This window comes from Drosophila hydei, unplaced genomic scaffold, assembly GCF_003285905.1.
Source record: "Drosophila hydei strain 15085-1641.00,03,60 unplaced genomic scaffold, DhydRS2 tig00000063-arrow-pilon, whole genome shotgun sequence".
In the NCBI taxonomy this organism is placed as follows: domain Eukaryota; kingdom Metazoa; phylum Arthropoda; class Insecta; order Diptera; family Drosophilidae; genus Drosophila; species Drosophila hydei.
In genome coordinates this window covers 9,897,457-9,910,332 of record NW_022045657.1, presented here as the reverse complement: position 1 = coordinate 9,910,332, position 12,876 = coordinate 9,897,457, and the positions used below count along the sequence as shown (strand labels likewise).

Sequence of the window (12,876 nt, the reverse complement as noted above, 5' to 3'; positions counted from 1 at the left end):
GCGAGAGCAAATCCATTTGTGTGTGTGTGTGCGAATGCAGTTGCTCTTTATTGAAGGTGCAGAAAACGAGGGCCCGCCCCTTTTCATGCTGGGCTCTTGGGCAGCCAACATGATGAAGATTCGATGCCCGATGACGATGCAGTTCGTGCACAGCTTGTGCAGCCAGGGGCAAGCAGTGGGGCCTGCTGAGCGGGACCACTTTGACGGCAGGGCGTCTATGGAAATAAGCAATGATGTTGACGCCGTCGCAGAAAGGTGACTACAGTGGTTCGCATAAGCCAATTTGGTACTATGGCTAGTAGTTCCGGAAAGACATTTTATATGATTATATGATTAGATAAACAAGGTAGAGCTGGGCACTCTGATTAGTTAAATTCTTGACAGATAATAGTTTGTAAAAATATTTGAGCTTTATTCAAACATTTTATTAGATATCAATTTTCGACTTATTTCAAATAAATATATAAATAGTTGATTCAAATATTTACTATTTTAAAATATTTAAAAATACAAAATATTTCTTTGTTTTACTATAATGTCTACCATAAATTGTATGATATTTATATTTAATAGAAAACAATAGTTCTTGTCAAATTAGAAGTCCTCCTAAGATATTTATTCTGAAGCCAACTGCTCGAAGATGAACACTTTTCATACGTACAGCAACCACTGTGCCTATAAATGCTGACTGCCCACTTTCGAACTACGCCCCGGCTTAGCAGCAGAGTTCTCTCAGCCAGCAGCTAGTTGGGCACTAAAACCACAAACGCTTTAATGATGCTGTTTTGTTTAGCGCAAATTGTTTGTTTCGCTGTCATAAACTGGTGCGAAAAATGGCCAAGCGCTGCCCCGCGGTGAGAGCCAAGCCCAGAGCGAGAGCAAGAGCGCGAGCGAGAGCGAGAGAGCGCCAAATGTGGACCAGACTGACGAGTGGTCACAACACATCGAGCGACGCACACACACAGACACACTCACACATAGTGCTGGGAGCTGGTTTGAACACTTCATTTATCTGCGCTGCTTTGGCGCATGCGCCACGCGCATTGGGGGCGAGCGAGACGACAACAGGCCGCAGCAAATCCGCAGCTCCGTTGGAATGCCAGGCCGGAAAAAAATGAAGCGACAGCCAGTTTGATTTCGTGATTTTGTGGCAGACATTCGCGCGCGCGTTTTCGGCAACCGCCACGCGACGTAACGCAAAGACAAGCGATTTTGCCGTGAATTCAAGTTGCCGACGCCCCCGCAGCAAAGCCCCTTAACCCCCACGCCAAGCAAACGTTCGAGAGCGGGCAGCGGCGCATATAGCTCGCTCTGCCGGCAATTAGACGCCTTTAGCTGCTCTCGCATAATGCTAATGGCGTTGACAGTGCTCATCAACGCGACGACCGCAATCAATGGACGTTGTCAACGAAGCTGCCGTAGCCACCGTTGTCAATTCTCCAGTGAAGTGCGACGGCCACGCTTCACCAGCACCAGCACCAGCACCAGCGGCAGCAACAGCGATAGTGCCAGCGCGCTCCAGTATATCAATGTCAACGACGGATGCCAATCGCTGATGCATTAAACCGAACTCTTGATCTATTTATGTGCTTACGTGTCTACTAGTGTTCGCATGTGTGTGTGTGAGAGTGTGTGAGTGTGCCATACTCAACCACTGACCATTGACCGCTGACCCATCTGTTGTGGGCACTGTTTGACCCTTGTGCGGTGTTTTCCATTATCCAACTATCGAAACTCTGGACATCGTCGCGCCAAATGGTCACGTGCGGTCGTCAAACGTTCAACATGCTGCCAATGGCGCCGACGAATCCCTTTGTGGTGTCCGTCAGCTCCACAACTGCTCCGTCCGCCTCAGCATCGTCCTCAGCTGCAGGTGTCAGTTGCTCTTCCAGCACCAACAACAACAACAGCAACAGCAGCAGCAGCAGCAGCAAGCCAAAGCTGGCCTTCAGCATTGATTCCATAGTCGGCGCTGAGCCGTCTACAACATCGAAGACGGCTACTCATCCGCAGCGTATGACCGTTATTGCCTCGCCACGAGGCGACAGCCCAGTGGTCACGCCCATTTCACCCTGTGTTGAAAGGCGTACGCCGCGCGGCTTCATTTATTGCCGGCGACGCGCATCCTTGGATGAACGTTCACGAAGTCCACCTGCGCCGGCTAGCCGTTCCCCATCTCCACCGGGTGCTGCGCCTGTTGTTCCACCCACTGCTCCCATTACGCTGCCCGGACTAATTCGCCCGCTTCCGCTGCCGGCTCCAGCAAATCTAACTTTACTTGGTGCCCCACGATCCACGGATAGCGCTTCACCCACGGGCACGGGGCCCGGAATCCCATCGCCAATTCGGCCCACAGCCGCTGCGCCTCCACCTTTTCTCGCCGCCCAGTTTCAAATGGCCGCCGCCTTGGCGCACCATCATCATCAGCAACAGCAACAGCAACAGCAGCAGCAGCAGCAGCAACATCCTCAGCATCCGTCTGTGCCAACGGGGCCGCATCATGGCCCACCACCACCGCCGCATCTAATGCCTGGTCATCCGCTGGGCATCTTTCCAGGTGGCCCCCATCCAGGCCATCCACCACCTCACGGTCATCATCCATTTGTGGCCGCTCCTCATCTAATACGTGACAGCTATCCGCTCTATCCTTGGCTGCTCAGCCGACATGGGCGCATTTTTCCACGTTTTCCAGGCAGTAAGTACGCTAAACCTGCTAGAACAGCTTGAAAATATAAGTATATAAATATGATATAAAAAGATATAAACAATAAACCAATAAGAATAATTTTCAGCATAGCTGAAACTTTCAAAAAAATTGTCGATGCTTAGAATTAGAAATTAGATTGTCTTAGGTTCTTTCCAAGTATGAAAAGCTCTTAAAACATTTTTTAAATTTGATATCTACTTAATATATGCACTAAGCAAATACAGTTAGCTTTGCATGGGCAACAAATTTTGGTTTCGTCTAACTCGAAAATTATTATTTAACTGAAGTTAAATATGATTTTAGTTGCAGCTAATTAGTTTTATTACACGATGGACCAAGTTTTAAATGGGCTTAGTTTAAAACCAGTTTGAGTCCTGTCTCAGCCATTACACGATATAGATAATAGAGAAATTCTGTTTGTATAGTCGCAAACTTAAATGTTGTGCCCAGCACAGACTAAATAGACAATACATTTTTAAATCAAATCAAAACAATTGATGATTTCTCAAAATTTAGATATTTGGTACACTAAAATATATATCTTAAGCTACTCAAACAACTTCCGCAATTTCTAAAGAAAAGCTCTTAATATTTATGCTACAGTCAGTCTTCCAGCTAAGATATTTTTATATATATATTATTATAAAATAATCAGCAAACCACAAACAAAACCGCATTTAGGCAATTAGATATAACTCTAAAGTAAAAGTTATAATGGGAATCATTTTCGACCTTCTACAATGTAAGCCTTTGAAGGCAGCTAGGCCTCAGGCGTGCTGCGAGAGAAGAGCATTAGTAGAGAGCCACTAAATGGTTATTGAGTCCAAGCCACGCAATAACTCACTTATAAGCAGCAACTGTTGTTGCTGTTGTTGCTGCTGCTGCACCTTATAATTAAAGTTAAATAAGTAAATTGCAAGCATTTATTACAAGTTAATTAGACGTCTATCAGCCTCATCATCATCATCAACAGCAGCAGAAGGCAATGGCCATTTTGAGTCGTTCGTCAAAGCGAGGGAGTGGAGCAGGGGGCAGAGGGTGGGCAGGGGTTGGGCACAGACCAAAACCAAGCCAAACCAAACCGAACCCATTTTCATAAGCATTTTCAAACAAATTACATTTTAATTAAATTGTTTAAACAACATTACACACATCGTTAGGTCAAGCAGCGTACCTAAATACCCAGCCAAGTGTGTGTGTGTTGGGTGTGTGCTTATGTGTGTGTGTGTGTGGACTCAAAATTACCAATTAATGGCGCTTGAAAGCGACGGCGCCACTCGTTGAGCAGAGCCCCTACGGTGTATGTATAGCACAGAGGCACACACACACACACACACACACATAGACACATACCTGCACATGGCAAAAAAGTGCAACGAGTGAAATGTTAATGCGTTTTTAATTGAGGTTTTGGGGCATCCAAGCAAACGAACCCATCGCCAGACCAATTTCAATTCCCAGTTACGAGTTGCCAGTTCCCATTCTCGCCACTGTCGTCGCCCTCCGCTCATCCACGCTCGTCTCCTCGGCATGCCCTCGCCCGACCAGTCACATGCACATGCAGAGTGATCCCAGACGAGACGCATGCGTCTCACAACATTGTCATTTATTATTATTTAACCTTTTTATGCAGCATTTTTTGTTTTTGTACTTCTGTTTTCTGTTCTCTGTGGTTTCGCTCTACTCTCGTAATTACACTTTGAATTTGAATTTTCATGCTGCGCCATTTCTCACATGAGTTTAAGAATTATTTTGTTTTTTAGGTGGTTATTAGGGTTACATTATTTTCGGCACACTCACACACCTTTCACCTGCTTTCAACGGAGCTCGTTACGCCTTAATTATGTTGTATGATGTTTCATTATAAAAAAGCAGGCGGAGTTTACTCTCCAAGTATATTTTTGTTGTTGTTTCCGTATCGTTAGTTAAGTGCTGTAATTTTCGCTTGATTTATGAACGTGAAAATGGAAATGTCAATGTTTCGCATAACGATTTCATTAATTGTAAGTGCTTCGTTCAGTGTAACTCGTGCGCGTCATTTTGTGGCAGGGTATAAAAAGGTGTATAACGCCAAAGATCAAGAAGATAATTATGATGACAGCTTAATTACAGATGCTCCAACAGGTTGCAGCAGCAATTAAACAAGCCTTCTTCCCAACCCGATACAACTATCTTTATATTTTATTAAATTTCCAAATACTTGATATATATTTGCAATCATTATTCACCTTGAACAAATTCTACAATAGTTATTTAAATCAATCAATCAATTCTCCATTGTTCCATTGCAAAAGATCAGCTCTTATCGCTAGCTGCCAGAATATTCGACTTCGATTTCAGCTCTGATTCCATCTTTAAATGTCAATGTACTGCGAGGGTAATTGCAATTCCAATAGCGAATGCCAATAAATTAATGAAAAAATCATGAGAGCATAAAACTTAAGCCGAAACTCATAAAAAAGACAACAACAATAAGCGCAAAAAACTGCAATTGTATATAAAGTGATAAATAATAAGATGGACAAAAACCACGCACGACGAGCGATCGATCAGAGTGCGAAGGGAGCTGAACACGCTCACTAAGGCAACACTTTAATCATAAAAAGTACATATGTGTATAAGTGACAGCTGACAAGGGTGTGAGCAACAACAACAACAACAACACTGAAACAGCAACAGCAAGCGGACACATCAATTAATTGTCAATTGCGCGTATTTTCGCACGGCGGTTTCTTTGTGCTTGGCCCTATAAAAAAATAGAGAAAAGGAAAATATCAACAGCCGAAATATGAAATACTCTACCGCACCTAAGTGAAGTGTGTACATATGTGCGTGTGTGTATGTGTTGTAATAGCAGTAGCTTTAACTAGGTAATGCAATATTGATATTGGCAAATATTGATCGAATGATTTTACAATATTTTTATTTTTTTTTTTAATTTTTTTCAATTTATATTTAATTTATTAATTTGTGAAAGTTGTATGAAATTTAACTGAGTATTCAAGCATAATCATATAATCTTCTATATTGAAGTCGCCTGGTTTTTGTATTCTTGCATTATCTATACAAATTAATTACAATAATTGCTAATCGAATTTCTAAAGAATTTCGTCATATTTTGCTTGCAAAAAGTGACATCAACTCGTAATAATTCAAATGAAATGCTGAACTGAATTGTCCATTATATAATAAATTGCATATATTTCAAGAAAATACTTTGCTATATATTGCTGAGTAACGAACTTCATCTAAATTTATAGCTTTATTCATAAGTCAAATAGTAATCCGATCGAACAACATATCAAGCTTAGTTTGTATATAAATATATAATTGATACTAGCTTCTAGTTGTTCTTTTTTTAATAACATATATGCCCTTTACAATCAAAAATATTTTCTGTTACAAACTTCATGATAAGACTGTCATACTCATTGGCAGAGTGTAGGAGCGAACAAGCAAGTCAACGAGCAACCCGCGCAGTTCATTCAAAGAAACATTGCGTCCAGATCGATGACTGGGGACAGTCTATGAAAAAATAATTAAGTAGCCATTGTGCGGCGCACACTATCAATTATAGACTATGGGACAGTTGTTGTTGCTGCCATTGCAGTCGCAGTGGCAGTGGCAGTAGCAGTTGCAGTTGCAGTTGATGCTGCTGCTGCTGCTGCTGCATCTTGTAGCCGGCGTTGTTAGCTGTCAAATGTAACAAATGTCAGGCAATCGGCAGCATAAAAAAGTGGATCATGGCTGTGGCAATTGTTTGTCAAGTTCGGGGCACACGCATCGCAGCGCCTGCATCTGTCAGCTACAAGATACACAGCACTACGCGGTTGCGTTTATGAAGTGTCAAATTGACAAGTTCCAGCGAGCGGCGCGCTCTTGTTTGTTATTTTCTGTTTAGCTAGGCGTTCGACGCTAACAAGATACAAAACACAATACGACACAATCGCCTGAGAAAGGGCGCATCTGATGCTTTAGCCAGTTCTGAGCCTTCTTCCATTTGTCTTTGTTTGCTTTGGGCTGGCTAAGCTGTTGCTGCTGTCGCCCTGAGCCAAATATCCTGTTGGCTGAGCTATCCTTTTGCAGCCGTCAGTTCAATTTGCAATGTCAATATTGATTTTGTAACGACCACAGCTTGTCACAAGCTAAAAAGAGTTTCCTGCAGGTGAGTCTGCCTCGGCTTTAGGTAGCTATTTTATCATTATAATTATGGCATAGATGCGGCCTGCTGGCTGTTGTCGCAGTTGGCAGTTGGTAATGGCTGTAAATCTCAGCAGCATCTCGCACAGTAGCTTGCTGGTTGCAGCGAATGCATATCCATAACGATATCAATATTCAAATTGTGGCTCAATTGAAAATTTGCTAACTTCACGCAGCGTCACGTGGCCACGGAGCCACTGGCCGCATTGCGAGCCATTCCAGAAATCGTGATAAACGTCAAAATATCACGTTGTGCGAGGGCTCTGCCCGTCCTTAAACAATGGGCCACAGCAACGAAGGAGGCGTCGTTGGCGGCTTTTGTCGACATTTAGGCGCGCTAAAGTGTTCAACTTGGCGTTCAGCCGAGGACAGCACCAGGCAGAGGCACAGATCCAGATCCCAGGCACAGGCACAGGCACAGGCAAGCTCAAGCTCTCACTGTGGCTGTGGCGGCTTCTGCGCAATTGTTTCGCTTATCAGCGATGTCGAGACATGGCAGACACAGCGCCAACGCCGACAGCAGCAGCGGCACTGGGCTGCGGCACGATCCACACAGCCTTTGTTTTCTTTGTGCTCAGGCCCATGTCTGGAAATTTGTTTATTGTTTTGTAATGAGTTTAGCAGGCCTGAATTTGCGGCATCTTTCAGCAGCGGCGGCGGCATTCGCGGAAATCATAACCAGCAAATTGAGGGCCATGTCGCCTAATTGGCAGAGCCAACAGCAGCACCGCCAACATGTTCCGAGGCGGTCTGTCGCTCTGGCGGGCCGACTGCCTGGCGGACTGGTTGTTGCACGTAATTACCAAATTATAGCGCCAAATATGTGCCGGTCACGCTGTGCGAGCCATTTCCCACTGGCGGCCATATTTGAATGCTTTTCAACACTTGCGATGACAACACTAAAATAAAAAACAAGCAGCCACTCGCCCTGTCATGCATGGAAAATTTATCAGTGGTTGCTTTGGCTCCACCTCAGCATGAAAGCCATTCGAAAGCAGAGTGGAACTTGCAAAATGGCAACACAATTCGTAATGGTGACTGAAACTTGGCTACTTTAGTTATTGTTATTAACTGGTTTAATTAGCAGCACATTTTACGCTCTGTTTGAACATATAGTTCCCTCCATTAAAGCCTTATTCCCATATTCTGGGCAAATCATTTATAACCGTTATAACTTTCACCTAATTAGCAAGTACTTTGATATGCACACCTGTATGTCATGATCTAATGAATGGTTTTTGTTAGTGACCTTTCAAATTTAAGCTCTGAAGTTAATAAGTTAATAATATTAAATAGCTTTAACTGCCATAGAAATAAATAAATAACTTTAGGTAAATTCAAAAGTTACTCCTAAATAAGTCAGCAATGAATTTATTAATTGATCACGTCGTAGAGATATCCTTAAGTATTATATCTGATTTATTCGTATCTGAACAACCCTTTCAGACTTCCTTCTGCAACCATTTCGCAAGCCAAAGCGGGTGCGCACCGCCTTCTCGCCAACGCAATTGCTCAAGCTGGAGCACGCCTTTGAGGGCAATCATTATGTGGTGGGCGCGGAACGCAAGCAGCTGGCCCAGGGACTTAGCCTAACGGAGACGCAGGTAAGCAGAGGCCGGCTGGCCCCATCCCCCATTCCATTGGAGACCATGCAACCCTTTCGATGGGCGAGCTTAATGCGCATCAAATTCAATAAATGCCTTGCCCAATTGGCCAAGCTCAGCCCCTGCTGGAGCAACCCTGGCCGAGCGTTAAGTGATTGCATGTCAGCTGGTAGTTAACCCGCCAAGTGCCGGGAGTTACCAAGTTATTAGCGCTAAGAGGGAGCACCAGAGGGTGGGCGGAGAGGCAGTCCTTTGGGCATAGCTGGGCGGCAGGCGCAGGCAGGCAGACAAATAGAATTAAAAGACTCGTTAAATTTATTTACGAGCTGCCGAGCTGCCGCCCTGTCGCAAAGGGTTGAGCGGCCCAATCATTGCGCTGCACTTAAGTGAGCCAAACCCAATTGAAGTTTATGTGTTTCTCGCCCGGGCAGGTCAAAGTCTGGTTCCAGAACCGCCGCACGAAGCACAAGCGTATGCAACAAGAGGGCGGCGACAGCAGCGATGCAAAGAGCAACAAGGGCGGCTCCTCGGGCGGCGGCGGTGGCGCCGGCGGCGATGGCGATGAGGATGCCAAGCACGACGGCTCCCAGCATAGCTCCACAGATGTGGAGGACGACGAGGACATTGAAGAGGATGACGAGGATGAGGTGATTGACATGGACGACTATGGCAGCGAGCTGGATGCTGAGGAGCATCAGCGCCTGCGCGAACAGTTCCAGCAGCAGCTTGCTCAGCACCAGCAACAGTTGCTGCAGCAGCAGAACGAGGCAGGCGCCTTAACGCCCCAGCAGCAGCAGCAACTGCTGCACCATCATCAGCAACACCTACAGCAACAGCAGCAGCAGCAGCACCAGCAGCAACAGCAGCAACACTTCATGCAGCAGCAACAAATGTATTTGCTGGAAAAGGAGCGGGAGCGGCAAAGGGATCGAGAACGAGAGCGATCTCGGGAGCGAGAGCATGAAAAGCAGTAATGCCCATTGAAGTTGGAGTTGCTTCTGATTGGCCTAAAGTGTCAGCTACTTTGTGTTCCTTTGATTTGTAAATGACTTAAGTTAAAGTGTATAAATTAATTTAATATACTTATATATATAAACACATATTATTTAGCTAAGATGGTGCGTTATTTGGAGTATAAATTTCTGGCGGAAAATGAGAAGTTTCAGAAAATGATTTTCCATCCATCTAAATTTTGCGGATAATAGAAAATGATTTAAGAAGTAGAACCAAGACAAGCTGGAGTGTGGATAGCACTAGGAATACTAAATAATTACTAGGATCAGCCTTGATCCGGTTAACAGATTGAAGTGAAGCAAAGTAAGCAATTTGCTAGTAGCTGGCAGCTTGGCACCCTTTCTCTATTCAATAATCCGCAAACGTTAACGAGTCCATAATAAATATCGATCAGCTGCCAACGAGCGGGCGAGCAGTCAGCATTTCGATGACTTTCAAAAGGCTAACAAGCGCCCTTATTGAGTTGTTGATGTGGTGCATACCCCTTTGTCGAGCCATTCGGGAAGTCCCCGTGTGCCAAACGTTGACAGTCAAAATGCAATCAACAATTACGTATTACGAATTACGAATTACGGTCTCATAAAGCGGCCAAAAAATAAACGTCAGTCAGTGATGGAACGACGAATTGATTGGATGCCCAGCAGACATCCATGCCAGGGCAGTACATGCGAAATTGATATTAAAATGCAAACGATTGACTATAAAAATTATTTACTACTATGTATAAATAAGGATTGAGTGCCCCGGGGGCGCCGGCTTACTGCCGCAATATGCATATGGAGCAGGCAGCTAATGGCCCAGCAATTTGGCGTCATTTAAACTGAAACGTGAAATAAACCAAAAAATTAAACTGACAAAAGCCGGCGAAACGGCAGACAGACCGACAGGCAGAGTGAGACAGCGATAGTGGTGAGCGAGTGAGCAGGACGGAATTGTGGAAATGCCAGCGACTCGTGCCCGGCAGCTAACCCAAAGTACAATAAAAATAAATTTTCGTTTTTTTATTTTTTCTTTTTCGATTTGGTATGGCAATTGGTATAAGCGAGAGAGCTTCCACCGAATCGCCCCCAATCCAAGACCAGACCTGTGTGCTGAACCAGACGAAAGTTCAAGGTAATTGCCGTTGTCAAAGCAGCGCAACGAAAAGTGGGCGTGCTCCGTGGAAACTTGGCCAACAATTTATGGGCCACTTGAGTACAAGCAAAGGGTGTTGAGGTTGCACGCGAGCAAGCACTAGGAACTGGGTGGCAAACAGGTACTCGACACAGTCTGTGGGGGTCGACAGCAAAAAGTATTCTCGTATTTTGCATAAACGATGTGAGAATTACTTAATTGCTATTAGAGAGTGTGTGTCTGTATGGGAGAGGCGTTTCTCACTGGCTCCATGTGTGTGGGTACGTTGCGAAATTTATGGGCATTTAGGCAAAACAACAGAAGCCAGCGCAGACAATGAAGTTGTCTACTGCAAGTGGCATGACCAACAGTCTGAAGCAGGTGAGTCCAGGTGGTTTCACTGAACGGAAGGGTTTACTATTATTACAATATATGCATATACACACATCCTCTGTACGTACACGTCAACTAATTTGCTTTGCTATTATATATATGCTACATACCGAATAATCAACATTTGACAGAAACTAAGCAGATTGACGCAGTGCCAAGAAAGCAAGCAATGTAATCTCAATTCCAGGAAAAGTGAATTCGATTTTGTTTTATAGTGAAATATATAAGAGACTATAGAGAGAGCATCAACGTTTATTAAACACAATTTTTTAGTTCATTTATATTTTGTTTTATTTGTTTAATAAGAAGTTGTTGTTGAAGAAACTAAAATCTGATCAGTTTCAGCAGACTACATAAAAATGTTGATCAAAAATAATATATATAATTGACTTCTATATACACAAGCGATACTAATAACTGTCTATATTTTTCTAGAATTCATTGATGCTCTATGAAATGAGACGTGGAAATTCTTTGTTCCATATGAATCCTCGAGTCGATCTAACATTATTAATCTTTCTATTTCTATTATAGATTCTGTTCATATTGTAATCTTAGCCAATTCAATTATCTTGCCAATGAATGACTGATGGCTGATTGGAATCTGAATTCTATATTATTTTTATTATATATTATTTTATTTTATTTTATTTTTATTAGCTTGGAATTCATAAGGTCTAATGACCCTAGCTTTTTAATGTAAATTGAAAGTCTTATGTCAAGTGTATTAACTTTCTCTAGAAAACTCTTTAACTTAAAATTGTTAATTGAAATCGCTTTTCTGATGTATTTCCTACCAATTCCTATTTTCAGAGTACCCAATACGTAACTTTCGCAGCAAACAAGTTAAGGCAAAGAAACTGTTTAGCTAGAAATGTTTGCAAAGCCGACAAAGTATTTCGTTTGATTTTGGCGTGTCTACAACGACGGCGACGACTTTGAAAACAAATTTGCGCAAATGAAAATGAGAGGGGGAAATGGCTATCAGCCAAGTCAACAGCCGACTGTGAGCCGGCCCAGTGCCCGGGCAGGCACTTGGAGCATATTAAGGGCGTCATTAGTGCTGCAGGCAGCGCAAATTTGACAACAGCAGCTCAAGTGGGAATGGCAATGGCAATAGGCATGGGCATGGGTACGGGCACGGCAGTGAGGGGGACGGGCTGATGGCCTGACACATGCTGCAGTGCAGCGGACGTGCCGGCGACAGCGTAGGCGTCCCGGTAGTTGGCCTCTTGTTGTTATTTTTTGCTTGCCGCTCGCTGTTTTGTTGTTGACTTTTGCTATTTAGCAGCCATTTGTATGGCAGGAGGCGGTAGCAAATGCGGAGGCAGCCAAATGCAAACGGAATTGCAGTTTAAACTTCATTTGGCACATTTTACGAGCCAGCCCGCAACGTGGGCGGTCGATTGGCGCTGCCGTCGATTAATGAAGAAGCCGAGCTGCTAGTACGGGTCTGAGTACGCGAGCAAATGCGTTCAATACCAATTCTCCTGACACAATTCGCAAAGGAGACCCCGTTTTGGCCATAAATCAGCAGACAGACACGGTCGAAGACTCTTAGACTCTTGGCACCTATGAGCCAACGGGCAAGTTGTATTTTTGTGGCGCCTCTTGGCGGCACATAAATTCAATTGAAATGAGCAGAGCGCCACCAAGTCGCCAGCTCTAACTACTTTTTGGGCCAGGCCGGGCCGGGCCCAAAATGCCCAGCAAATGCGTTGACCGTTTTACTGCCTAGCGCCCGTACAGGCGTCAATTGGCAAATTGGATTCCATGACAGCCAGGAGGAAAAGTTAATTTGCAGCAGCCATAAATAACACACAGATCAAACTGTAGCCAAATGAA

General features: G+C 44.1%; 1 protein-coding gene across 1 annotated transcript; it reads left to right on the top strand.

The window, feature by feature from the left end:
- Nucleotides 1-612: 612 nt before the first annotated feature.
- Nucleotides 613-9,485, top strand: LOC111602787 (homeotic protein empty spiracles). The gene is made up of 3 exons (XM_023320060.2): nucleotides 613-2,695; nucleotides 8,354-8,511; nucleotides 8,943-9,485. Exons 1-3 carry the CDS (start codon nucleotides 1,756-1,758, stop codon nucleotides 9,483-9,485), a joined length of 1,641 nt encoding a protein of 546 aa, XP_023175828.2. The 5' UTR covers nucleotides 613-1,755.
- Nucleotides 9,486-12,876: the final 3,391 nt, after the last annotated feature.

Bases quoted from the DNA above. Each gene is read 5' to 3' on its own strand.
- LOC111602787 (XM_023320060.2), top strand. From the start codon at position 1,756: ATGGTCACGTGCGGTCGTCAAACGTTCAACATGCTGCCAATGGCGCCG. The intron at 2,696-8,353 runs GTAAGTACGCTA...CAACCCTTTCAG, and splicing joins TTTTCCACGTTTTCCAGGCA to ACTTCCTTCTGCAACCATTT. The intron at 8,512-8,942 runs GTAAGCAGAGGC...TCGCCCGGGCAG, and splicing joins TTAGCCTAACGGAGACGCAG to GTCAAAGTCTGGTTCCAGAA.